Source organism: Mobula birostris, chromosome 17 (genome assembly GCF_030028105.1).
Source record: "Mobula birostris isolate sMobBir1 chromosome 17, sMobBir1.hap1, whole genome shotgun sequence".
Lineage (NCBI taxonomy): Eukaryota > Metazoa > Chordata > Chondrichthyes > Myliobatiformes > Myliobatidae > Mobula > Mobula birostris.
The window spans coordinates 14,918,987-14,943,082 of NC_092386.1; the positions used below are offsets into that span (position 1 = coordinate 14,918,987).

Consider the following 24,096-nt stretch of genomic DNA (forward strand, 5'->3'; position numbering starts at 1 on the left):
GGGACATGGTTCGTGTAACAATGTTACAGCACCAGCAGCTCAGGTTCAAATCCTTTGGTGTCTGCGAGGAATTTGTACGTACACCCTGTGAGCACATGGACTTCTTTTGGGAGGGGAGGGGTCTGGTTTCCTCCCACATTCCAAAGACGACTGAGTTGTAGGTTAATGGGTTGCACGGGTGTAGTTGGGCAGTGCAGGCTCATTGGGCTGGGTCAGTTACTGTGCTGCATCTCTCCAAATAAAAAATAGTAGAAGTCTACCTAAAACATGCTGAGCATAGTTCTCTACCTGTGTCTGAATCAGCTTTTTTTTTTCATCATTTTAAACTTTCCTGCATTTGTACTCAGTGTCTCCGTTTATAACACCCGGGATCCTGTGAGCCTTTTAAACTGCCCTTAAGTACAAAAGTGAATTCATAGAAAAGTACAGCATGAAAACAGGCCCTTTAGCCCATCTAGTCCATGCTGACCCATTTAATTCCCGCAGTTTAAAAAATTTAATGAATTGATGCAAAATTCCAGTAATTATTTGTTATGGTATGTTTTTTGGATATTGAGAAAACTTAGCAATTTCCTGAAATTGTGTGGTCCTTGGGAGTCTGCTAACGTAACCTCTTTGGTGAACTGAGAGTTTTAGGAATGCACGTCATAGAATTATGTTGTCTATGCATCATAGAATTATGTCCGTCAAGCCTTTTTATTATTTTTTAATTTATTGAGATACAGCATGGAATAGGCTCTTTGAGCTGTGCTGCCCAATTTGACCCTAGCCTAATCACAGGACAATTTACAGTAACTAATTAACCTACCAACTGGTATGTCTTTGGACTGTGGGGAAAACCGGGGCACCCAAACGAAACTCACAAGGTCACGGGGAGAACGTACAAACTCCTTACAGACAGTAGCGGGAAATGAACCTGGGTCACCTGTACTGTAAAGCGTTGCGCTAACCACTACGCCACCGTGACGCGTTGAACTATTTCAGAGGGAGTTTCCAACAGAGCGGTCCTTAGAAGAAAATCATAAATAAAAGATCAAACAGTTAATTAAAGTAAGTCAGGTGACAACAGCATTATTAATTGGGGTCTCTTTATTACATTTATATGCAGATGAAGAACAAGCGTTTGTGGAAAGCCATAGATGGCCGTCAAGTTCGTACTTGCAGAAATTGACTGAGTACAGACACCACATTCACTCTGGAAGATCTCGTTGTATTCTCATGTAACGGATTGTTGAACTGTCTGTCCTTGGCACCTATTGAGGCTAAAAAATCAGAAAGTTAGAAAACCTGGTCCTATTGTAACAAAACCAGACCAAAATCAACTGAATCTCACAAACCCAATGGACAACTTTAAGCTTGGAAGAAACTGCTGAGTATGAAGATTCATCGTTTTTTTTTAATGCCACATTAATCTTCTCTCTGTAGGTAAGAAGCTCTTGTGACAGCCTAATCATATCCTGGAATACACGCTAATTTTAAGACATCTCTAACCTTACTCAGTGATGGATTTATTGGCCCTTCCCATCAAATGTGAAGAAAGGCATCTTGCATACCTTCTTATTCAACTTTCTGGTAGGAATTAGATAGATATAGAGAATGATACATATCAAAAAACATATCCAGTTTTAATTATTGAAGAGAAGTAGTTTATGTTCATGTCAGAACTCCACACCTTGTAGAGTACTATAGCACAGAAATAGGCCCTTTGGCTCATCTAGTTTGTACCAATCTGTTATGTTGCCCACACAAGGGTCACAGCCCTCCCATCCACATCCTTATCCAAATGTCTCTTAAATGTTGAAATCAAACCAGTGTCCAATACTTCCACTGGTAGCTCATTCCACACTTGCTCTGCCCTCCGAGTGAAGAAGTTCCCCTTCAGGTTCTCCTTAAATATCTCACCTTTCACCCTTTAACCCATGACCTCTAGTTCCCAATCTCAGTGGAAAATGCCTGCTTGTATTTACCCTAAGTAAGCCCTTCATACTTTTGTATAGCTCTATCAAATCTCCCCTCATATTCCCTATGAACTAGATCAGACAACAGGAAGCTCATTCTGAAAAATGAGTGTTATAGTGTTAATGTTTACAACAGAGGTTCCCAGCCTCTTTTATGCCATGGCCCCCTACCATTAACCGAGAGGTTCCTGGAAACCTCCTGGTTTATACCACAGCTAGAATTACATTACAATTATATTGAGATATAACATTCATTAGGATTAACTCTTCGCAGGCATCCAGGTATTGATTTTAACCAACGTTTCGATGACAAACTGCCATCTTCATCGGGGATGATGCCTGGTCACATCTAGTGAAGATGGCAGAGTATGTAACTGAAACATCGGTTAAAATCGATAGCCTTGTATCAAGATACAAGACAGCCAGCGTTTTTATACCCAGGGTGGAAATAGCTAATTTGAGAGGGCATAATTTTACAGTACTGTAGGGGGTATGTCAGAGGCAAGTCCCCCCCACCCCCACAGAGTGTTGGGAGCATGGAACGTGCTGCCAGGGGTGGTGATACATTAGGGACATTTAAGAGACTCTTGGATAGGCACATGGACGATAAGCCATGTGGGGGGGGGGGGGAGACACAAAATGCTAGAGGAAATCAGCATCTCGGGCACCATTGATGGAGGGGAAAGACAGCTGATGTTTCAGGCCAAGACCCTTCATCCAGACGAAGGAGAGAGAGAGAAGGGTTAGATTAATTTAGGGTACATCAAAAGGTCAGCACAACATTGTGGGCCGAAGGGCCTGTACTGTGTTGTATTGTTCTATATTCACTGAAGGGAAGAGAAGAGAAATTGCCTTTAAACTCACAAGAGAGCATAGGCCATCAACTTTTTGCTGTTGATGTTTCTGTAGCAGGCAATTTCTTTTTTACGAGGTCAAGTTGATAGCTCAACGCTCAACCCAGCACAGATGGGAGGCGTGCCTCGGGAGCCGGCTGGGTTCGAACACGGGAGCCTTCGCTCCGAAGTCCGGCGCTGATGCCACTACACCACCAGCCGGCTTCTATATTCACTGACCTGCACCTAATTTTTAAGTCTAGTTTGACGGCCCCAATCGGGTGAATGGGTTTTGCTTCTAACTTCGATGCATCTGTCCATTGTGATTCATTGGATTGATAGAGGGGTAAATGTGCAGACAACTGACCTGCTCATCTCAGATTTTGATGTTACAAAGTTCAGATGTCAGAGATAGCTACCAACATTGAGGATGTCGCCTTGGAATCATTTTCACCCAGTGGTTTACAGAATTTTACTTTGGCTAGAGGAAACTCTCTTTACCAGAAATGAAAACCCCCTCCATTTCCATTATCAATGACATAATCCCCTCAAATCCGTTCTTGTTCCTGTAGTATTACAGTGATGGTTTAGTGTTTAAAGTTAGGTCACAGTTCGAGGACTGTGTACATTTCTGGTCTCCACTCTATTGCGTAAATGCGATAGGTGGGGACCGATGCGGAAGAGGGATATGCATGTTGCCAGGGCTGGAGAATCAGTGACATGGACAAGAGGATGGATCGGCTGTGTGTTATACTCTTCAGAACAAAGAAATCAGAGGGGACCTTTTACTGAGGAATAATGAACGAGGAGACTCCGAAAGGTCCTAGATCCCTTATTGAGGAGGTCAGTCATTCAGGGCCATATATTCAAAGTTAATTGGCACAAGGATTAGGAAAGGGATCAGGTGGGTGGAATCTGGACTCACTGTCTTAAGAGGCTGATGGAAGTGAAATGCTCGTTACATTTAAAAGTGCCCAAAGAGCCATAGACCAAGGACTGAGAAGTGGAATTAATGTAAAGTTTACTTCTGGCTAGCATGACCACAATGAGCACGTGGCTCTCTTCGCTGTAAGTTTACGCATTTCTGCATCCTTTCCTTGTTGAGGAAGTATCAAACTATTGCTGCAGAAAAGCAACCACAAGCACGCACACACACTGCTGGAGGAACTGGGCAATTGTGGCACCGTCTGTGGAGGGGAATAAACAGACGCTATCTCAAACTGAGACCCTTCATCAGGTTTTCAGGTGAAGCGTCTCGGCTCAACATGTTGGTTGTTTATCCTGTCCTGCTGAGATCCTCCAGCACTGTGTGTGTGTGTGTGTGTGTGTGTGTGTGTTGCTCTTTCTATCGCACTCCATCTCCTCTGTGAGAGGAACTCAGTGGGGTTTAGCAGCATCTGTTAATGACTCAGGGGTTCTAGACCTGGGGTCCTTGGACCATTTACTTAATGGTATTGGTCCATGGCATAAAAGCTGGGAACCCCTTCGGGCTATGACCCTCCATTAGGACTGAGAGTCTGAAGGGATGATAGCCAGTGTAGAGAGGCGCTGGAGATTGAAACAGGCTGGGAGGTGATGGGTGGAATCTGCTGAGGTGGGGGTGAGAGGTGGAGGCAAGAGCCTGGAGGGAGTTAAGAGGAATAATCCTGATGAAGGGTCTCAGCCCAAGACGTTGACTGTTTATTCCCCTCCACACATGCCGCCAGACCTGCCGAGTTTCTACAGCAGTTTGTGTTGCTCAAGATTTCCAGTATTTGTAGAATCTCGTGTTTACAATCCTGCTGTCATTGGAATAATAAAAATCAGCCAGTTTGTTAAAATAAAATAGAAATGCATAGATTAGTTCTAGGTCAAGGATTCAAATAAAAAGTGTTAATGTTTCAAATATATGGTCTATAGAAGACTATAGACTATAAATAGGCTATATGTTTATGTTTCAAGTATATAGTCAACAGGAGACCTCAGAAAGGGATTACAAACTAAACATTAGACTAAACTAAATTTAAACTAAACACTAGTCTAGAGGGACCAGATTCAAAGCATTAATTTATTTTTTTCTTTGATTTGATGTGTACTGAGTAATTGGAACTTCTGGAATAGGAAATTAATACAGAATAAGGAATATTTTTTTCTCTTTGAGGGGATCTACAACCAGGGATTTTCAATAAAATTCCTCAGGAATGAGAAGGTTTAGAATAAGTTTTACATAATGCAGTGGCTTTTGGAGCATAGATTCCTTTAGGAAGTGTTTGAATTAGGAGAGAATTAAACTTTTAAAGATAATCTGGAAACAAGAGGGAAGAGATGTGAAATGTGAACTGTTCTGGCAAAGATTAAATTGGAGAATGAGTTAGAAACTAATCTTTAGTTGCTAAAGTGAAGGAGAGTATTGGTGGCCTGCTGAATATCTCTGATTCCTGGAGAGTATAGGAGCATGATTCCAACAGGCAAGCAGTACAAACCCTCAGTTAACATTAGTTGCCAAACATTGTATTTCTGTCTGTTCTCTCCTCCATATTTCAATGGTTTTGTAATTGGAAAAACAATTAAAGTACTGTGCATCACCACCACCCACCTGAACAATGAACACATCGATTTTAAACAGCCAATTATGTTTCACTCACCATAGTATGTTATGCAGAGAATGTTAATAACACTTGTGGTGTGACATTATAGGAAATTGTATATTTGTTGAATTGAACTTTGCAGTATTTTGAAAAGAGAAATTGTTTTCCTCCAGTAAAGTAATTGGGAACATCTCTTTGTTAAGGGGTTTCTTAGTTTTTTTTGGCATTAGAGTCGTGAACAATACAATGAAGAGAAAATTCATTCCTGCTATACAACATATTCGATGGCCTGGAATTTCCTCAAAACAGTGACCCACTCAGCTACTTGTTTCACTTGTTTATCTTGAGCACATCTTCAATCCGGTGATGTGCTGCAGGGTCCCCTATTCTTCATCGTGTATATTAATGATTCGGATAGGGCTTTAGATGCAACAACTTGTAAGTTGCAGTTGACACCAAAATTGGTGGTGTGGTGGAGCTTGAAGAAGGTTGACTAGGATTTCAACAGGATCCAGATCAACTGGGAAGAAGGGCAAAGGAATGGCAGATGGAAGTCAACTTGGAGAAGTGTAAAGTGACGCATTCTTGGACAGGACATACACAGTGAATGCAGAGCCCTGGGGAATGCTAGGACAGAGAGACCAAGTATATCATTCCTTGAAAATGGTAAAACAGGTAAAGAGAATGGTAAGGCAGCACACAGTGTGCTTGTCTTTATCAGCCGAGGCTTTTGAGTATAAGAGGTGGGATGTCTCGTTACATCTGGGTCAGACAGCGTCTGTAGAGAGGAATAAACAGTTGATATTTCGGGCTGAGAAACTTCATCAGGACTCAGGTGGTTGTCGCTCTGTATTTCCAGCATCTGCACAATCTCTTGTGTTCACCTGGAAGGGCCTGTTTAGATCATAGGATGGTGAAAGGGAAGGGCAAGAAAGGATAAGTGAGGCATTTCTGCTGGTGTGCATTTCCAGCATTTTCTGTGTTTTTTAGATTACCAGCATCTGCATTTTTGGTTTGGAATTTTCAGTATGTATGGGGGTAGTGTCATAAAAAGGGTAATGGCTGCTGAAGAATGAAAGGCTGGCCACAAAATTGGGAAGGGAATATGCCCTTCATCTCCAGAATGCTGAAGGTGATTCTTAAAGGCTTAAAGAACAGTGCCTCACCTTCTAAGACATCCAAGCCTTCCACATCCAATATTGAATTCAACAAGTAACTTGCTTGTACCATGACTATCCAGTTCTGCACTGAAAAACCATCTGTCACAGTGACTCAGTTTTTCTGTCCATTAACACTGACTACTGCACCATCCACATTCCTTTGCTTGTGTTTCCTTTAACTGCCCATATCTCGCAGATCTTGTACTAATTCTAACTGCCCACATTAACACACCCACCAGGTTGCTTCATCGGCAGCTTATCTCCATGGCAACCATGACCTTATTCTAGAGATACTCCTTTTGTCCTATCCATTCCTTCATCAGCAGCTTATCCCCATGGCAACCACAACCTCATTCTGGAGATACTCCTTTTGTCCTATCTATTCCTTCATCAGCAGCTTATCTCCGTGGCAACCATGACCTAATTCTAGAGATATTTCTTTTGTCCTATCCATTCCTTCCCAGCCCCTTCTCCAACCTTCAACGAACTTATTTTCTTTTTCCCCATCTAATGACGGGTCTTCAATTGAAATGCCAATCCCCTCACTCCACAAAATTGTTCCCAGTATTTTCTGGTTTTATTTCGGACTTTCAGCAAATGCAGCTTTATTTTGATTTTCCTGCACAAGGTCAAGGTTCAAAGTAAATTTATCCTTGAAGTAAGTGGATGTCACCATATACTATCTTGAGATTCACTTTCTTACAGGCATTTACAGGAAAGTAAAGAGATATAATTTATAAAAATCTATACATAAGACTAACAACCAATGTGCAAATAAAAGCAAATTGTACATAGCTAACTAACTAAATAGATAGATAAATAGATAGAACTGAGAACACGGGTTGCTGCAAATGAGATCTAGGTAACTAAAAGTCCTTGAGCAAATTTCCTATTGCTATATTAGTAAAATGCAGGAAATTCATGCTCCACCAGTGTAGTTCAGGTAGAGACCAACTACTAAGACTAGTTTGTAATGCTGAGGCTTTATAAGGCATTGGTCCAACTGCACTTGGGAGTAATGTGAACAATTTTGGGCCCCTTATCTGAGAAAGGATGTGTTGGCGTTGTAAAGGGTCGAGGGGAAGTTCATGAGAATGATCCTGGGAATCAAAGAGTTAATGTATGAGGAGTGCTTGATGATTCTGGGCCTGTTCTTGCTGGAGTTTAGAAGAACGTGGGGTGGAGGGGGAGGGAAATCTCATTGAAACTTGTCAAAAATTGGAAAGCCTAGATCCCAATTCCACTCCTATGTCTAATGGTCTTAATTATTGTAGAAACATCTGGGGTTGGATCTGTAATTGCATAAGATTTTCAAACTTTCTGACTGCTGCAGATTCAGGTTCAGTAATAGCATGTGGAGAGGGTCCTGAGGAGGTTCATGAGAATCATTCCAGGAATGAAAGCGTTAACATGTGAGGAGCATTTGAGGTCATATAGTCTTATTCCAGTGGCCTGAAACTGTGTTCTTTCATTGATTATATTATGGTTAAATATTCTATTATGGATTTGTCGAACATGAAAATTAATCTCAGGTGACATATATGTGATCATAAATTTACTTTGAACATTTACATCAAAGCATACAGTGAAATGCAACATTCGCATTAACAAGCGGCACGCCCATGTTCTTACTGGGTGCAGCACACCCATGTACTGGGTGTTGCCCGCAATTGTCGCCACACATTCCAGTGCCAAAACAACATGGCCACCATGCATGGAACTACCAGTTTTGCAAATGGAAACTTCAAGCCATTGGAATAAGACCATACAACACCAAACACTCCTCATATGTTAACCCTTTAAGACCCAGGATAATTCTCGTGATTCTTCTCTGGAGCTTCCCCACATCCTTTCCCAGGTAAGGGGCCTAAGGCTGCTCACAAGCCACCAACTGGAGTCTGACCAAGGCCTTACAAAGCCTTAGTCCTCAATCTTACCTCGGACGATAAGGCACCGATGGCAATGAGCTTCTCCTTCAGCGCTCCAGACTCGTGGAGCTGCTTAACGTCAGAACCACCTCCCACACACTTCGTCCCAATGAATACACGGGGCACCTGTAATAAGATCAGAACTGTTATGTTTAATCAGAAATACCTGTACACAGCGAATACCGTCTTGATTCTATTTGGCTCTCCTGTCGAACAATAGCAATCAATATTATTCAGACTGGTACAATTACTAATGCTGTCAGAGATTAAAGACAGATTAGCTCTATATGTGACAAGTACATCGAAGCATACAGTTAAACGTGTCCTTTGCTTCTACGACCAGCACTGTCCAAATACGTACTGCAGGCAGCCCACACGTGTCGTCATACTCAAAATGGTAAGGGTCAAAATGGTAATACATGGTCCAACAAATGGTAAATAACTGATAATAAATCTGATCAGAATCGGGTTTATTATTGCCAACATACGATGCGAAATTGTTATTTTGTGGCAGCAGTGAAATGCAAAGACATAAAAATCTATGCATGACAAAAATAGAAGTACTAAAATCAGAATAGCCAGGTAATATTCATGCGTTCATGGACAGTCCAGAAATCTGATGGTGGAGGGAAAGAAGCTGTTCCTAAATTGTTGAGTGAGAGTCTTGGCCTCCTGTACTTCCTCCCCTATGGTATTAATGGTCCTGGACGATGAGGGTCCTTAGTGATGGTTTCATCGTCTTGAGCACATCTCTTGATGTCCACAAAGATGTGGACCAACATTAAGGGGGAGAGAAGACTTCAGTGAGCCCCTCAACCATAAACTCAAGAGATTGAGTGGACATTTTCCTCAAATGGAATATAGCACATGTAATTCTTATTTTAAAAAGAGATGGGAACAGAGCCGGGAAACTACAGGCTTAACCATCACATGCTTTAAGGGATCCGTGGAACATCCACATTGAACAGTGAGTGAGAGAAGGTGCTACTCACAAAACTCAGCACAGCTATTAATAATTATCTTGTAGCTGTTCCTCAATGTCAGCAGACAAAGGAGATGGTTATCAACTTCAGGAGAACTCACTGCACCCACACTCCACTCCACATCGGTGGCACAGCAGTGGAAACTGCAAGCAGTTTCAAACTCCTGCGAGTGCAGATCTCACACGACCTCTCGTGGTCTCAGAACATGTTCTGCACGATCAGGAAAGCCCACCAATGCCTCTATTTTCTGAAGCGGCTGAAGAGAGCTAGACTATGCACATCCATATTCATGTCATTCTACAGCTGCACAGTAAAGAGCATCTTAACAAACTGCATCGCTGCTTGGTATAAAAACTGCACTACAGCAGACAGGGAGGCTCTACGATGAGTAGTCAAAACTGCCCAACGCATCACTAGCACCAGCCTACCTGCCATCAAGGACATATATACAGAAACGTGCTGGAAATGGGTCAGTAACATCATGAAGGATCCCACCCACCCTGCTCATGAACTGCTTGCCCCACAGGGAGGATGCTGTGAGTATTCACACCAGGACCACACAACTCAAGGGCAGTTACTTTCCCTAAGCAGTAAGGCTGATCAACACCTCCACCCACAAACCCACCCCTCCAACACTACAACTTCATCATTTCTTGTCACTCACCTTATGTACAGACACTCCTGTGCTTGGAATCACTTTATGGACATACAATTTATGTATAGAAGCTATCTTACGCATTTATGTAACACACATCAAAGTTGCTTGAAATTCCGGCATCTGCAGGATTCTTTGTGTTCTGCATATATGTGTTTTTTTTTGTTATTATTGTGTTTTTTATCTTATTGGATTTTTTTTGTGCTGCATGGGACCTGGAGTAACAATTATTTTGTCCTCCTTTACAACTGTGTACAGGAAATGACATTAAACAATCTTGAACAATAAAACTACAAAACTAATTTAAGTTTTGTTACAAGGAAGCCATGAGATTAATGAGTGAAGGGAACCCAATAAACTGTTCCAACGGGACTTTCAGAAAGCCTTTGATGAAAGGACTAACACATCAGAATCTGGTTTAATATCGTCAGCATACGTCATGAAATTTGTTGTTCTGTGGCAGCAGTACATTGCAATACATAATAAAAACTAATATATATATATATATATATATATATATATATATATATATGTTAGTGCAAAAGGAAAAAAAAAAGTAGTGAGGTAGTATTCATGGGTTCAATGTCCATTCAGAAACCTGATGGCAGAGGGAAAGAAGCTGTTCCTGAATTGCACAGAAGGCTCCTGTATCTCCTTCCTGGTGGGGTGATAGGGGTCCTTCATGATGGTTGCCACATTTTTGTGGCATTGTTCTTTGAAGATGGCCTGGATGCTGGTGAGGCTAGAGCTCATGATGGAGCTGACCGAGTTTACAACTTTCTACAGCTTATTTCAACCCTGTGCAGTAGCCCCTACCAATTCCACCCCCCCCCCCATACAAGGTGGTGATGCAGCCAGTTAGAATTCTCTCTACGGTTCACCTGTAGAAATTTGCAAAACAACATCAGGTTGTTTCTAAAGATAGAGCCCCATGTGACACTGGTACCGGTTGGAATTTGACAGAAAATGCTGGAAATACTCAACGGGTCAGCAACCACAAAAACAGCAACACGGCTGATGTTTTTGGTCAACGATCTTTCATCATAATTTCATCAACGGAGCTTGGAGCAGCTTCCATTACTAATGCTAAACCACTGTGGGCGCTCTGGAATATATTCCCAGTTAGTGCAAGATGAACAGCACATGGTTCATTGGGCAGAATTAGTTTTGGACTGGGGAAGATGCTAGTGCATCGTGTTGGAAGCAGAGATGACATGTTTTGAACATTATTACCCTGGGCTTGTTACCTCTCCTTGTGGCTTCAGAGGTAAGGGGGAAGTTGGAAGGGCAGGTTTCTGGAGTCACGAGGTCAGAAGGAGACATGAGGGGCCTGGGTCATAGGGGTCGGAGGACAAAACCAGCTTGGGATGAAATCCGAGCTTGGAGGTGGGATGCCAGCAAGTCTGAGGTTCCAGAGCCAAGGAGTGGAGGCCCGGAGGCGGTCTGCTCTGGGGTCAATGGCTTACCTGGATGTGTGAGGGTGTGGGCTGGTGTGGGCAGGGGGAATGGGGCTTATTTTACTTCTGTTTTGTTTTTTGGCTTTGTTGTTGCTTGCGTTGTTCTGTGAAACATTGCGGGCATGTTATGTTGGCACCGAAATGTGTGGCAACATTTGTGGGCTGCCCCAGCACACCCTTGGGTGTGCTGGTTGTTAACGCAAATGGCACATTTCACTGGGCGTTTCAATGTACATGTGATAAATTAATTAATCTGAATCTGAATCGTCTGCCGCAGTGCTTGCTGCATCCTTCAGTGGGTTCCTGCCTCCCACATTCTTGTATCAAAGTTGATCTGCGTTTACACTGCAAAGAATGGCTCCCAGAGACCACCACTGCCAGAATTAATTGATCCTAAATGTTATTTCCATGGAGAGAGACAAGAGATCTGAGTATCTCTTGCAATATTGATTTTTTATTTCAGGATTTCCAGCATCTGCGAGTTTTTTGTTTTGTTTTTCAAACGACTTTCATTTGGTGAATCCCAGCGCAATTGGCTAAAGCGGCCAGCAAGGGTGTCAAGCAAAAACAATGGCCCTGATTTACCAACACCTTTTCCTGCCGTTCTAATCACAGTATCTCACAGGCAACACAAGCATTAAATCAGGAGAAAGGGGCTATCGTTCTGTGGTTTGTGGTTATCTTAAAGCTTTTCTGATGATGCTTGATATTTAATGCAATGGATTAAACATTTGACTTAATGAAACAGTTGTTGAGTTGTCTCTTTTAGGCATTATCTATTTAGAGATACAGTATTCGGTGGAAGGGTGGAGATATATCTCTACCAAAGGAGGTGCGAGGCACTCCTTCCCTCTGCTAGTCTAGAGGTCACCCTTGGGCAAGGTGTAGCACCTGCTTAGCCCCCCCCCCCCCACCCAATCAGAGTCACATGAAGCCATGGCTGCAGGTGGTGGATGGTCGGATGAGCAGCCGGTGCACATCACAAGTCCTGGTTATGCAACCACTGACAATCAGACAATCTCTTGAGAGAGTTGATGACTGGGGTCACTCATCTTGTAAATGCACTGACCAGAATAAGGCAAACCACTTCTGTAGAGAAATTTTCCAAGAACAACGATGGGGATGAAAAGACTATGATCGCCAGAAGACTATACAACACGACACATAACAAAGGTAATTAAACAACAAGGGTGGTGGTACCAACACTTTTTTTAAGAACGAGCATTTGGAAATAGTGTTAGGGAGATTGCCAAAGCCATTTTAGTGCCAGAAAAAACAGACCATTTTCCTGACCCAGGTGAGTAAATACCATGGCATATCCCAGTCAGAAATGCACATCAACAAGATCTACTGTACATTAGATTGACCTGAAGCCAACCATTTACACCACAATCATCTCCCATGCCAAAAGTCTGCATTTCCCTGAGAAACACCAGCATGTCCCAACACAATTGTGAAAATGTTCAGAACTCCTGCACGAACGGGCAAGGCCTGAAAAATCCAGCACAATTCCTGCCCTGAAGTTTGCTGACTGTAAACCGATCCGAAACTCCTCATGAACCCCAGTTGGGTAGGGTCTGGGAGAAGATTGACGACTACTTGTTGTAACCATGTGGAGACACGGGAAAAGCACATGTCTCAGGTAATTTAAAAAAAATTATTGGATTATTTGACTAAGATTCTGATTTGTACCTTTTGAAATTTCTGTTAATTTAATAATGTATGTTTGGCAGCACTGACTGCTAGAACATAGAAAAGTACCGCACAGTACAGGGTCTTTGGCCCACAATGTTGTGCAACATTTTATCCCACTCTGAGTCCTTTCTCCACGATGGATGGTTCCACGCCCAGCTGTGAGAGGAGGACTGGACATGGGCCTAGCAACCCCCGGCAAAAACCCAGAGCTACGGATACACTAACAGAAGCTCCAAAGACCTCATTGCTGGAAGAGGAAGGACACACAAAGAAGATGGGCCACACCGGGGAAAACTTGAAAGATTGCCCCAGGACTGAGGACTGCCAACTGCTGTCAGTGGCCTATGCCCCAGTAGGGGTGATGGGCTGAAGAAGAAGCAGTCTCTATCTAAGACTCTGAAATGTCTCTAATGTATCTATCTCTTACACTAGCCCTAGCAGCACACGTCACACCCCTACCATTCTGGGTAAAGAAAACTACCTCTGATATTCCCCCCTACACCTTAAGGTTCTACCCTCTTGAATTAACCATTTTCCTCCCTGAGTATAAAGTCTCTGCTGTCCACCCTATCTCTGCCTATTATCATCTTGTACACCTCTATCAAGTGTGGCGCGTGGCCAAGTGGTTAGGGCATTGGACTAGTGATCTGAAGGTTATGGGTTCGAGCCTCGGCTGGGGTAGAGTGTGTGTCCTTGAGCAAGGTACTTACCCACACAATGCTCCAGTCTACCCAGCTGAGAATGGGTACCGGCAAATGCTGGGGGTTAACCTCACGATAGATTGGCATCCCATCTGGGGGGGGGGGGGGGGAGTCTCGTACTCTCAGTCGCTTCACGCCACAGAAACTGGCATAAGCACCGGCCTGATGGGCCACAAGGCTCGTGACAGACTTTTAATTTAAAAACACCTCTACCAAGTCACCTTTCATCCTCCTTCACTCCAAAGAGAAAATCCTAGCTCGCTCAACCTATCCTCACAAAACAGGCTCTCTAATCCAGGCAGCAGCCTGTTAAATCTCCTCTGAGATTTAGATCGTCTCTAAAACTTCCGCATCTTTTCCATAATGGGGCAACCACAAAGGAACACAGTACTGCAAGTGACTATCAGATCGCCTGTCATTTAAGGTGCTTTGACAGATGTTTCAGCTTTGCCATGGCATACCCAACTGCTGTCAAAGGATTTCAGTAGAATTGGAATTGGCAGGATCTAGTTGGTACTGGGTTTGGAGACCAATTTGCTACAAGATCTGATTCAGCTGCAGATAGAATCTGAACTACCCAATGTAGTGACAAGCACAGCACAGGACAACAGTAATATGTGCAGTGATAAGTTCTAGTGGTCCGCCAGTCATCCAGGCTTGGGGGTTCAGCTCAGGGCTAACAGCCCTGACTGGTCAAACAAAACTGTTCCAGAAACTGCAATGAAGAATCCTTCTATGTCTGTGTGTGATGGATGGCCAAAGGGAGACGGAGATGGAGACCTTCATTGCTGCAGGTGTAATGTGCATTTAACTAATGAAAGTAACGATGAGTACCTCCACAGGATAACAGTAATGACAAAGGGCTTCGGCCTGAAACCTCGACTGTGCTCTTTTCCATAGATACTGCCTGGCCTGCTGAGTTCCTCCAGCATTTTGTCTGTGCGTTTAACAGTGATAAGTGTATGCCAATTAGCTGAATAGGTGCTCGCCTGGACAGCCAGCCTCGGTAGCACCAAATCTGCTATAAATTTCAGAGACAGACACAACCGATTGACGTGGCTGTGTAGAATGTCTTAAATGCTGCCAACTAGGGGTGAGTTACTAGACAATTAGTTTATAATAGATAAGGTTAGTTTTATTTGCCACATGTACATCGACACATTGAAACAAACAGTGAAATGTGTTACTTTGTCAATGATGCAGCCAGTCCAGAGATGTGCGGGGGGGGGGGGCAATCTGCGCATGTCACCGTGTTTCCATGCCAACAGAGCATGCCCAGAAATTACTCACTCCTGCCTTTTTGGAATGTGGGAGGAAACAAGAATGCCCGGAGGAAACCCACATGGTCATCGAGAGGTCGTACAAATTCCTTGCAGACAGTGGCAGGAACTGAACCCCAGTTGCCAATGCTGTAAAGCGTTGTGCTAACCACTGAGATTTAGAGGAAGAAGGCAAGGTTTTGAGAGATCAGCTAACTGAGGACTCTGGGGGAAGTAGCAGAGAGGTGAAGTGAGGCCTGGGGCAGATTAGCCGTGACTATATTGAATGGCAAGGCAGGGTCAGAAGGCCTGCTCTTGCTCTTATCAGTTCACGTTTTAAGTCATTGACAGAGATATTGCCTTCTGGTGAAATACCAGGCCACAACGTTATCTGAATGAGCTGTAACAGTATCTGAATGGCACGTTCCACCATTCTAGCAATAAAAAGGCAACTTGTAGCTGATAAGCAAATCATTTTCACTACAATGTATCTTAGAAGGAACTGCATAGTGGCAACCCCTTTCACATGAAAGTGTAAAACGGTACTGCTGAAGGGTCTCGGCCCAAAAAGTCCTCCAGCATTTTGTGAGAGTTACTTGGATTTCCAGCATCTGCAGATTTTCTCTTGTTTGTGATTAGATTACACAAAAGACTAATGAGTCCTGAAGAAAGTTCTCAGCCTGACACGTCGACTGTTTATTCACTCCCATAGATGTTGCCTGACTTGCTGAGTTCCTCCAGCATTTTGTGTGTGTGTTGCTTTGGATTTCCAACATCTGCAGAATCTCTTGTGTGTGCAATGAATTTATTTATTTATTATTTTATTTAGAGGTACGGGGGGAACAGACTCTCCCAGCCCTTCGAGTCTGCCACCCAGCAACCTCTGATTTAACCCTAGTCCTAACATGGGGACAATTTACAATGACCAATCAACCTGCCCACTGGTACATCTTTGGCCTGTGGGTGGAAACCCACGCAGCCAAGGGGAGAACGTGCAAACTCCTCACAGGCAGTGGCAGGAATTGAACCAGCATCGCTGGTACTGTAAAGTGCTGTGCAAACCACTACACTGCCATGCCAGCCGTTCACATAGTTACGGAGTCATACAGCCCGGTTTCAGGTCCCTCGGCCCAAATTGTCCACGCTATGTTGCCCAGCGAGCTAGTCCCACCTGCCCACGGTTGGCCAAAGGCCAGTTGCCCTCTACACCTCTCCTGTTCATGTACTTCATACAAAGTGCCGGAGGAACTCAGCATCTCTGGAAATGAAAACAGTCAATGTTTTGGGCTGAGACCTTCATCTTACCTACATAACTTTTAAATGTTGCTATGGTGCTCAACTACCATTTCTGCTAGCTTGTTCCAAACACAAACCACACTTTGCAACCCTTTTAAATCTCTCACCTTTGACCTTCAACCTCCACTCTTTTTTGTCTTAGCAACCCGATCCCTGGGAAAAGGACTGTGCTTTCACCCTGCCTGTTGCCCCTCGCGATCTTTAATATCTCTATCAGGTCACCCCTCGATCTCCTACATTCTGGGGAATAAACTCCCTTGTAACTCAAGACTCCCAAGTTGAGGCAACATCCAAGTAAACCTTTCCTGCATGCTTAACGTTGTTTCTTTAACAGGGTGACCAAAATTATGCACAGAACTCCAAGTGCAGCCTCACCAACATCCTAAATACCTGCAAGGTAATCACTCAACTCCTGTACTGAGTGATGAAATCCACCATGCCAAATGTGTTCTTATTCTTTAGTTAGAGTTAACATATTGAGGTTAATATCTTATCTTATGTTCTTAATTTGATTTATTGAGATACAGCAAGAAGCAGACCCTCCCAGCCCTTTGAGCTGCACCACCCAACAACCCCTGATTTGTCGAAGGATGTCTTACAATGCCCAGCTGCTACATCTTTGGACTGTGATTATGAGAGGCATAGATAGGGTGGATAGCCAGTACCTGTTTCCCAGGGCATGAATAGCAAACACCAGAAGGCATATGTACAAAGTTAAGGGAGAGAAATTTAGGGGAGACATCAGGGGTAACTTTTTTTTACACACAGAGGGTTGGGGGTGCCTGGAGTGACTTGCCAGGGTTGGTGGTGGAGGCTAAAACATTAGGGGTATTTAAGAGACTCTTGGACAGGCACATGGATGAAAGAAAAATAGAGGGTTACGGGGTAGTGTGGGTTTAGTACGTTTTTTTTAAAGGAATATATGGGTCGGCACAACATCGAGGGACAAAGAGCCTGTGCTGTGCTGTAGTATTCTAGTGTCTAGTGAGAACAACCTATGAGAAGGTTTGGGCTTTGGGAGGAAACTGGAGACACGGGGAGAAAGTACAAACTCCTTGCAGGCAGTGGCGGGAATTGAACCTGGGTCTCTGGTACTGTAGAGCATTGCTCTAACCACTACGCTACTGTGCCCCCTCTGGGTGTCTTCCCCCAGATGCCACTTTCACTAAACTATGCATTTGCACTCCTCTGTTCCATAACACTCCCCAGTGCCCTGCCATTCACTGTACAAGTCCTACCCTGGGTTGATCCGCAAAATGCCAGGCCTCACATTTCCCCTTTGCCAATCCTCAGCCCACATACCGAGCTGATCAAGATTCCCCTGTAACTTTTTCACTACCTTCTACACCGCCCATTTCTAACCACGCCTTGTACATTTCAAGACTAAATTCAATGTGTGGTTAAGCAAGTTTTTAGATTCGCCTCCGGCGTCACTTCCAGTCCCGACTCACGAGTTTCTAAGACATGCGTCTGGTTGATAACGAAGTGACAGTGCAAAAAGATCTCGAGTTGGAGTCCGGACTGATGTCCCGAAACGACGACTCTTTATGCATCTCCTGACCTGTTGTGTTCCTCCAGCATTTTGTGTGTGTGTGTTGCTTTAGAGCAGGGCTTCCCAAAGTGGGGGGTCCGCAGACCCTTCGGTTAATGGCAGGGGGCACACGGCAATAAAAAGGTTGGGAACCCCTGCTTCAGAGAATTTCAGAGTTAATGGTGTCCACACTAGAAAGATTGACTGGCAGGGGGGAGGATTCAAGCAGCACGACGGGAGAAGCCGTCCACTGGTAGCTGAGGGACGGGAACCCGGTACCAAGGGGTGAGCGAGCCGTGAGAAGCCCACCCATTCCTGAGTTGCCCTTCCGACGAACTCTCCCCCCCGGCAGCAGTATCTCCAAATGCGACAGGAAATCAGATCGCAGTCTCAGCCAGGATTCTACGCCGACTATCGAGATCCGTGTGCCTCGGCTCGCTCTGTGATTCGCCTTAGAGATTTCCTACTGCTTTAAAAACCGGGTTGAAATTGCAAGTCGTTTCTCAGAGGATGAAAGGCATGGAGATAAAGTGGGCCGGGCAGTGGTTACTCCAGCCTACTGACGATCGCTGTTGACCGGGATCCCCCGTCTGTCTGCAGATGGCAACTCGCCATTTGCCGTTTTCACTCATTATGCTGCATAATGATACTGAAGGCCCGAAGAACAGTTTACAGCTTCCTTTAACCATACTAGAAAATAAAATGAAGATGAGAAACGTAAACCCGAAGTGAGCGAAAAGACGGCTTTTTTTAATTAAAGAAATAAACTCACCGTCCTGGCTCCGGTTATATTTTCCAAGTAATTTTGAATCTCCTTCATCTCGGCATGGTCCGCAATGTCGTAAATCTGTAGCCTGTCTTTTTTGAACTCAAAATTTCCAAACACATTCTTCGCTAGGTCACAGTAAGGACAGGACTTTTTGATAAAAAGGACCACTTTGTCCGCCTGGATTTTTGCGTCCACGTACTCTTGGGCCATGGTCCGTTTCCAGTGAGTCAGCACCGAGCACAGGCACTTTTCCTCCTCAGCCCTTCAGAAGTGGAGGAGTGGCGTTTGTTGAAATCATTTGACGCGAGAGGGAGGAGTAGATTTCTTTTAATGCTGTGCCGTACCTAGTATTATTACTCGTATTATTGTACTGGAAATCGCGACGTTTCTATTTGTTTCCGTGTAAACAGTTTCTATAAATAAAATCTAACTTCAATATCTATTTATTCCACCAATTATATAAGGCGATGGATTAGAATTATGTTGTTTAACAAGTTACCAATAAAATGCGCTTTGAAAATAAAAATCCATACATTACAGTTAATATAGTTCTCTTTAAATGGATGTATATCCATTTAAGTAAGGCGTCATCCATCACTAAGGACTCTCTTCACCCTCTGCTCATTGCTACCATCAAGGAGGAGGTGCAGGAGCCTGAACGATTCAGGAACAGCTTCTTCCCCTCCCATCCGATTTCTGAATGGACTTTGATCCCATGAACACTACCTCAATACCTTTTTTGTTTCTATTTTTGCACTACTTATTTAATTTACTTTTAAAATGTATATTTCATGACATATGCCAATAATATTAAACCTGATTCTGGTTCTGAAACTCTACTTGTGCATGATGTGTGAATTTAATTCACTTCAGTCAGAGTCAGAATGAAAGTTGAAAGGCTTCAGAATAAGACCATAAATGGTAGGATTAGATCTACATGAATTAGTCCATTCGGCCCATCGAGTCTGCACTGTCATTTGATCATGGCTGATCCATTTCCCTCTCAAACCCATTCGCCTGCCTTCTCCCCATAACCTTTCACACCCTACCTAATCAAGAACCTATCAACCTCCACCTTAAATACACTCAATGACTTGGCCTCCACAGCCACCTGTGGCAACAAATTCCACAGACTCACCACCATCTGGCTAAAGAAATTCCTAAACACAAAATAATCTGCAGATGCTGTTGTCAAAGGAACACTCACAATGCACTGGAGGAACTCAGCAGGTCAGTCAGCATCAGTTGAAAAGATTAGTCAACGTTTCGGGCCGAAATCCTTTGTCAGGACATTAAAGAAATTCCTCTTCATCTCCATTCTAAATGGACGTCCCTCTATTGTGAAGTTGTGCCTTCTTGACCTAGACTCTACAACTACAGGAAAAATCCTCTCCACATTCACTCTATCTAGGTCTTTTAATATTCAATATGTTTTTAGGTTATTAGAACACTCAGTTCTCTTTTACTGTCATTTAGAAATTCATACATGCATTAAAAAATGATACAATGTTTCTCTGGTGTGATATCACAGAAAACAAGACAGACCAAAGACTAACACTGACAAAGCCACATAATTATAACATATAGTTACAGCAGTGCAAAGCAATACCATAATTTGATAAAGAATAGTCCATAGGCACAGTAAAAAAAATCTCAAAGTCCCGAGTCGATCGACCCCCGAGTCCCTGATAGCAGCGGCAAAAGGGAGAAACTCCCTGCCATAAACCTCCAGGCACCGTCAAATTGCCGATACCTTGGAAGCAGCCAACCACAGCCGACCCTGAGTCCATCCGTCCAAAAACTCTGAGCTTCCGACCAGCCTCTCCGATACAGCCTCCCGAGCACCATCCTCTGCCGAGTGCCTTCGACCTCTCTCCGGCCGCTGAAACACGCAAAGCCGAGGATTTCGAGGCCTTCAGCTCCAGAGATTCCAGTTACTGCTCAGTAGCAGCGGTAGCAAAGCAGACGTTTCAGAAGTTTTCCAGATGTTCTGCTGTGCACTTGCGTCTGCCTCCATCAAATCAGGATTGTGCACGGTGCCCTACTTGACAGATAACAGATATTCATCACTGGAGAGGCTGCGCACGCCGTTGTCAATGAGATCCCCTCCCCCATTCTTCAAAATTCCAGCAATTACAGGCTGAGGGCCTTCACACTCCAAATATAATACATCTCCTCCTTGCTGACAATCAACACTGAACAACCATCTTTCAAGGATGCATTCTTAGCCCACCCCTACCCCACACTAAGGACATTTTCAAAAGGCAATGCCTCAAAAAGGCATTATCCATCATTAAAGGTCTCCATCAACCAGGACATGCTGTCTTCTCATTGCTACCATCAGGAAGGAGGTACAGGAGTCTGAAGACTCTGTGCCTGGATCTATGGTGAATATGCTGATTGGATTCGGAACTGTCTTGCAATAGAAGACAGAAGATGGTGGTTGAAGGGACTTACTCAAGCTGGAAGTCTGTTGCTAGTGGTCTTTTCCAGCGATCTGTCCTGGTACCCCTGCTGTATGTGATGTATATAAATGTCTTGGATGAAAATGTAGTTGGGTGGGTCAGTAAATTTGCAGACGATACAAAGACTGGTGATGTTGTGGATATTGTAGAAGACTGCGAAGAATACAGAGGGATATACAGTAGATGAGTAGCAGATATGGCTGGAGAAATGGCAGATGGAGTTTAAGCTGGCCAAATGTGAAGTGTTGCCTCTTGGTAGGTCAAATGCAAGAACCTTAACAGTGTTGATGAGCAGAGGGATATTAGGGTTCAAGTTCATAGCTCCCTGAAAGTGGCGACACAGGTGGTTAAGAAGGCAAAGAGCACGCTTTGCTTTATTAGCCAAGGCATTGCGTTCAAAAGTCAGGAATTATGTCACAGCTTTACAAAGCTTGAGCGGGGCCGCATCTGGAGCATTGCATACAGTTCTGGTTGCCCCGTTACAGGAAGGATGTCAAGGCTTTGCAGCGGCTGCAGAGAAGGTTTATCACAATGCTGCCAGAATGAGAGGACATGTGCTATAACAAGAGGTGGTTTGTTTTCTCTGGAGCAGTGAGACTGAGGGGAGATCTGATAGAGGGTTACAACATATCTCTGTGAGAGGCACAGATAGAATAGCCAGACAAAATCTTTTTCCAAGGGTTCAAACATCTATTACAAGCAACAGATATCAAAGTTGCTGGTGAACGCAGCAGACCAGGCAGCATCTCTAGGAAGAGGTGCAGTCGACGTTTTGGGCCGAGACCCTTTGTCAGGACTAACTGAAGGAAGAGTTAGTAAGAGATTTGAAAGTGGGAGGGGGAAGGGGAGATCCCAAATGATAGGAGAAGACAGGAGGGGGAGGGATGGAGCCAAGAGCTGGACCGTTGATTGGCAAAAGGGATATGAGAGGATCATGGGACAGGAGGCCCAGGGAGAAGGAAAAAGGGGGGGTGGGAACCCAGAGGATGGGCAAGGGGTATAGTGAGAGGGACAGAGAGAGAAAAAGGAGAGAGAGAAAAAGAATGTGTGTATATAAATAATAACGGATGGGGTACAAGGGGGAGGTGGGGCATTAGCAGAAGTTAGAGAAGTCAATGTTCATGCTATCAGGTTGGAGGCTACCCAGACGGAGTATAAGGTGTTGTTCCTCCAACCTGAGTGTGGCTTCATCTTTACAGTAGGGGAGGCCGTGGATAGACATATCAGAATGGGAATGGGCATATATTTAAGGTGCAAGGGGGTAATTTCAAAGGAGATGTGAGGGGCAAGTTTTTCTTTACACATCTGTTTGGAACATTTAAATGCTGGCCCAGATGGACTGGAGAGGCAGAGTTTCAAGAGTCAGGTGAGGTTGGATTGCTCTAAGCACCGAGACAATTTGGAGAGGTTCAGAATGGCTTCTCTGGTGGGGAAATCTAAGCCTGGAGTGGTTCACTGTGGTGGGGCCTGGGTCCTAGTGCTAGGTTCAGGCAATTTAAACACCGGCCCAAATAGTCTGGGGGCCCCTCTCCCCGCGATGTTAAGGCTGTGAGACTGCCCCTGGCCGCTGTGCTTCATGTCTGCCAATGTAATGCCTTGCCCCGCCATTATGATGAACTGAACACCGGGGCTTTGGGCTGACTCTGAGCTGCTCTGGGAGTTTGGGTCTAAGGACCCAATTTGGTTCGGAATGCTGTTGTTGTTGCCCACTACTATTGTTTGCATGATCTGTTTTGTTTTCCCTCTTTCTCTGTGGGCACTGGAGGTTGGTGTTATTTTTAAAATTGGGTTCCTTTGGGTTCCTTGCTCTGCGACTGCCTGTTAAGCAAACAAATCTCAAGGTTGTATAATTTATACATTCATCGATAATGAATGCGCTTTGAATCTATAATGCCTTGCATTTTCAGAAAAAATATGGGAAATTATAATTCAGATGACATTACTTGATGTAACCTGTAAATAAGAGAGCAAGATTATATATATATATACTTTATTGTCGCCAAACAATTGATACTAGAACATACAATCATCACAGCGATATTTGATTCTGCTCTTCCCACTCCCTGGATTACAAATCGATAGTAAATATTAAAAATTTAAATTATAAAACATAAATAGAAAATAGAAAAATGGAAAGTAAGGTAGTGCAAAGAACCCGAGATGCAGGTCCGGATATTTAGAGGGTATGGCCCAGATCCAGGTCAGGATCCGTTCAGCAGTCTTATCACAGTTGGAAAGAAGTTGTTCCCAAATCTGGCTGTATGAGTCTTCAAGCTCCTGAGCCTTTTCCCGGAGGGAAGAGGGACGAAAAGTGTGTTGGCTGGATGGGTCGTGTCCTTGATTATCCTGGCAGCACTGCTCCGACAGCGTGCGGTGTAAAGTGAGTCCAAGGACGGAAGATCGGTTTGTGTGACGTGCTGCGCTGTGTTCACGATCTTCTGCAGCTTCTTTCGGTCTTGGACAGGACAACTTCCATACCAGGTTGTGATGCACCCTAGAAGAATGCTTTCTACCGTGCATCTATAAAAATTTGTGAGGGTTTTAGGGGACAGGCCAAATTTCTTTAGTTTTCTCAGGAAGTAAAGGCGCTGGTGGGCCTTCTTGGCAGTGGACTCTGCTTGGTTGGACCAAGTCAGGTCATTTGTGATATTGACCCCGAGGAACTTAAAGCTTTTGACCTGTTCCACTTGCGCACCACCGATGTAAATTGGGTCGTGTGGTCTGCTACTCCTTCTGAAGTTAACAACCAATTCCATCGTCTTGCTGATGTTGAGGGATAGGTTATTGTCTTCGCACCATGCCACCAGGTTCTTAATTTCCTCTCTGTACTCAAACTCAT

General features: G+C 44.0%; 2 protein-coding genes across 2 annotated transcripts in view; one reads left to right on the plus strand and one right to left on the minus strand.

Annotated features, from left to right (window-relative positions):
* Positions 1 to 7,659, plus strand: part of rhobtb3 (Rho related BTB domain containing 3) — a 94,909-nt gene extending 87,250 nt beyond the window's left edge. Inside the window, exon 12 of the mRNA XM_072281310.1 lies at positions 1,109 to 7,659. Coding sequence (XP_072137411.1) covers positions 1,109 to 1,224 — 116 coding nt within the window. The 3' untranslated portion in view covers positions 1,225 to 7,659. The remainder of the gene's footprint in view (positions 1 to 1,108) is intronic.
* Positions 1,072 to 19,073, minus strand: glrx (glutaredoxin (thioltransferase)). The gene is made up of 3 exons (XM_072281309.1): positions 18,796 to 19,073; positions 8,456 to 8,572; positions 1,072 to 1,262 (listed from the first exon to the last, which is right to left on the minus strand). Exons 1-3 carry the CDS (start codon positions 19,000 to 19,002, stop codon positions 1,254 to 1,256), a joined length of 333 nt encoding a protein of 110 aa, XP_072137410.1. The 5' UTR covers positions 19,003 to 19,073; the 3' UTR covers positions 1,072 to 1,253.
* Between the last annotated feature and the right edge of the window lie 5,023 nt (positions 19,074 to 24,096).

Bases quoted from the DNA above. Each gene is read 5' to 3' on its own strand.
- glrx (XM_072281309.1), bottom strand. From the start codon at position 19,002: ATGGCCCAAGAGTACGTGGACGCAAAAATCCAGGCGGACAAAGTGGTC. The intron at 8,573-18,795 runs GTGAGTTTATTT...ATCTTATTACAG, and splicing joins ATATAACCGGAGCCAGGACG to GTGCCCCGTGTATTCATTGG.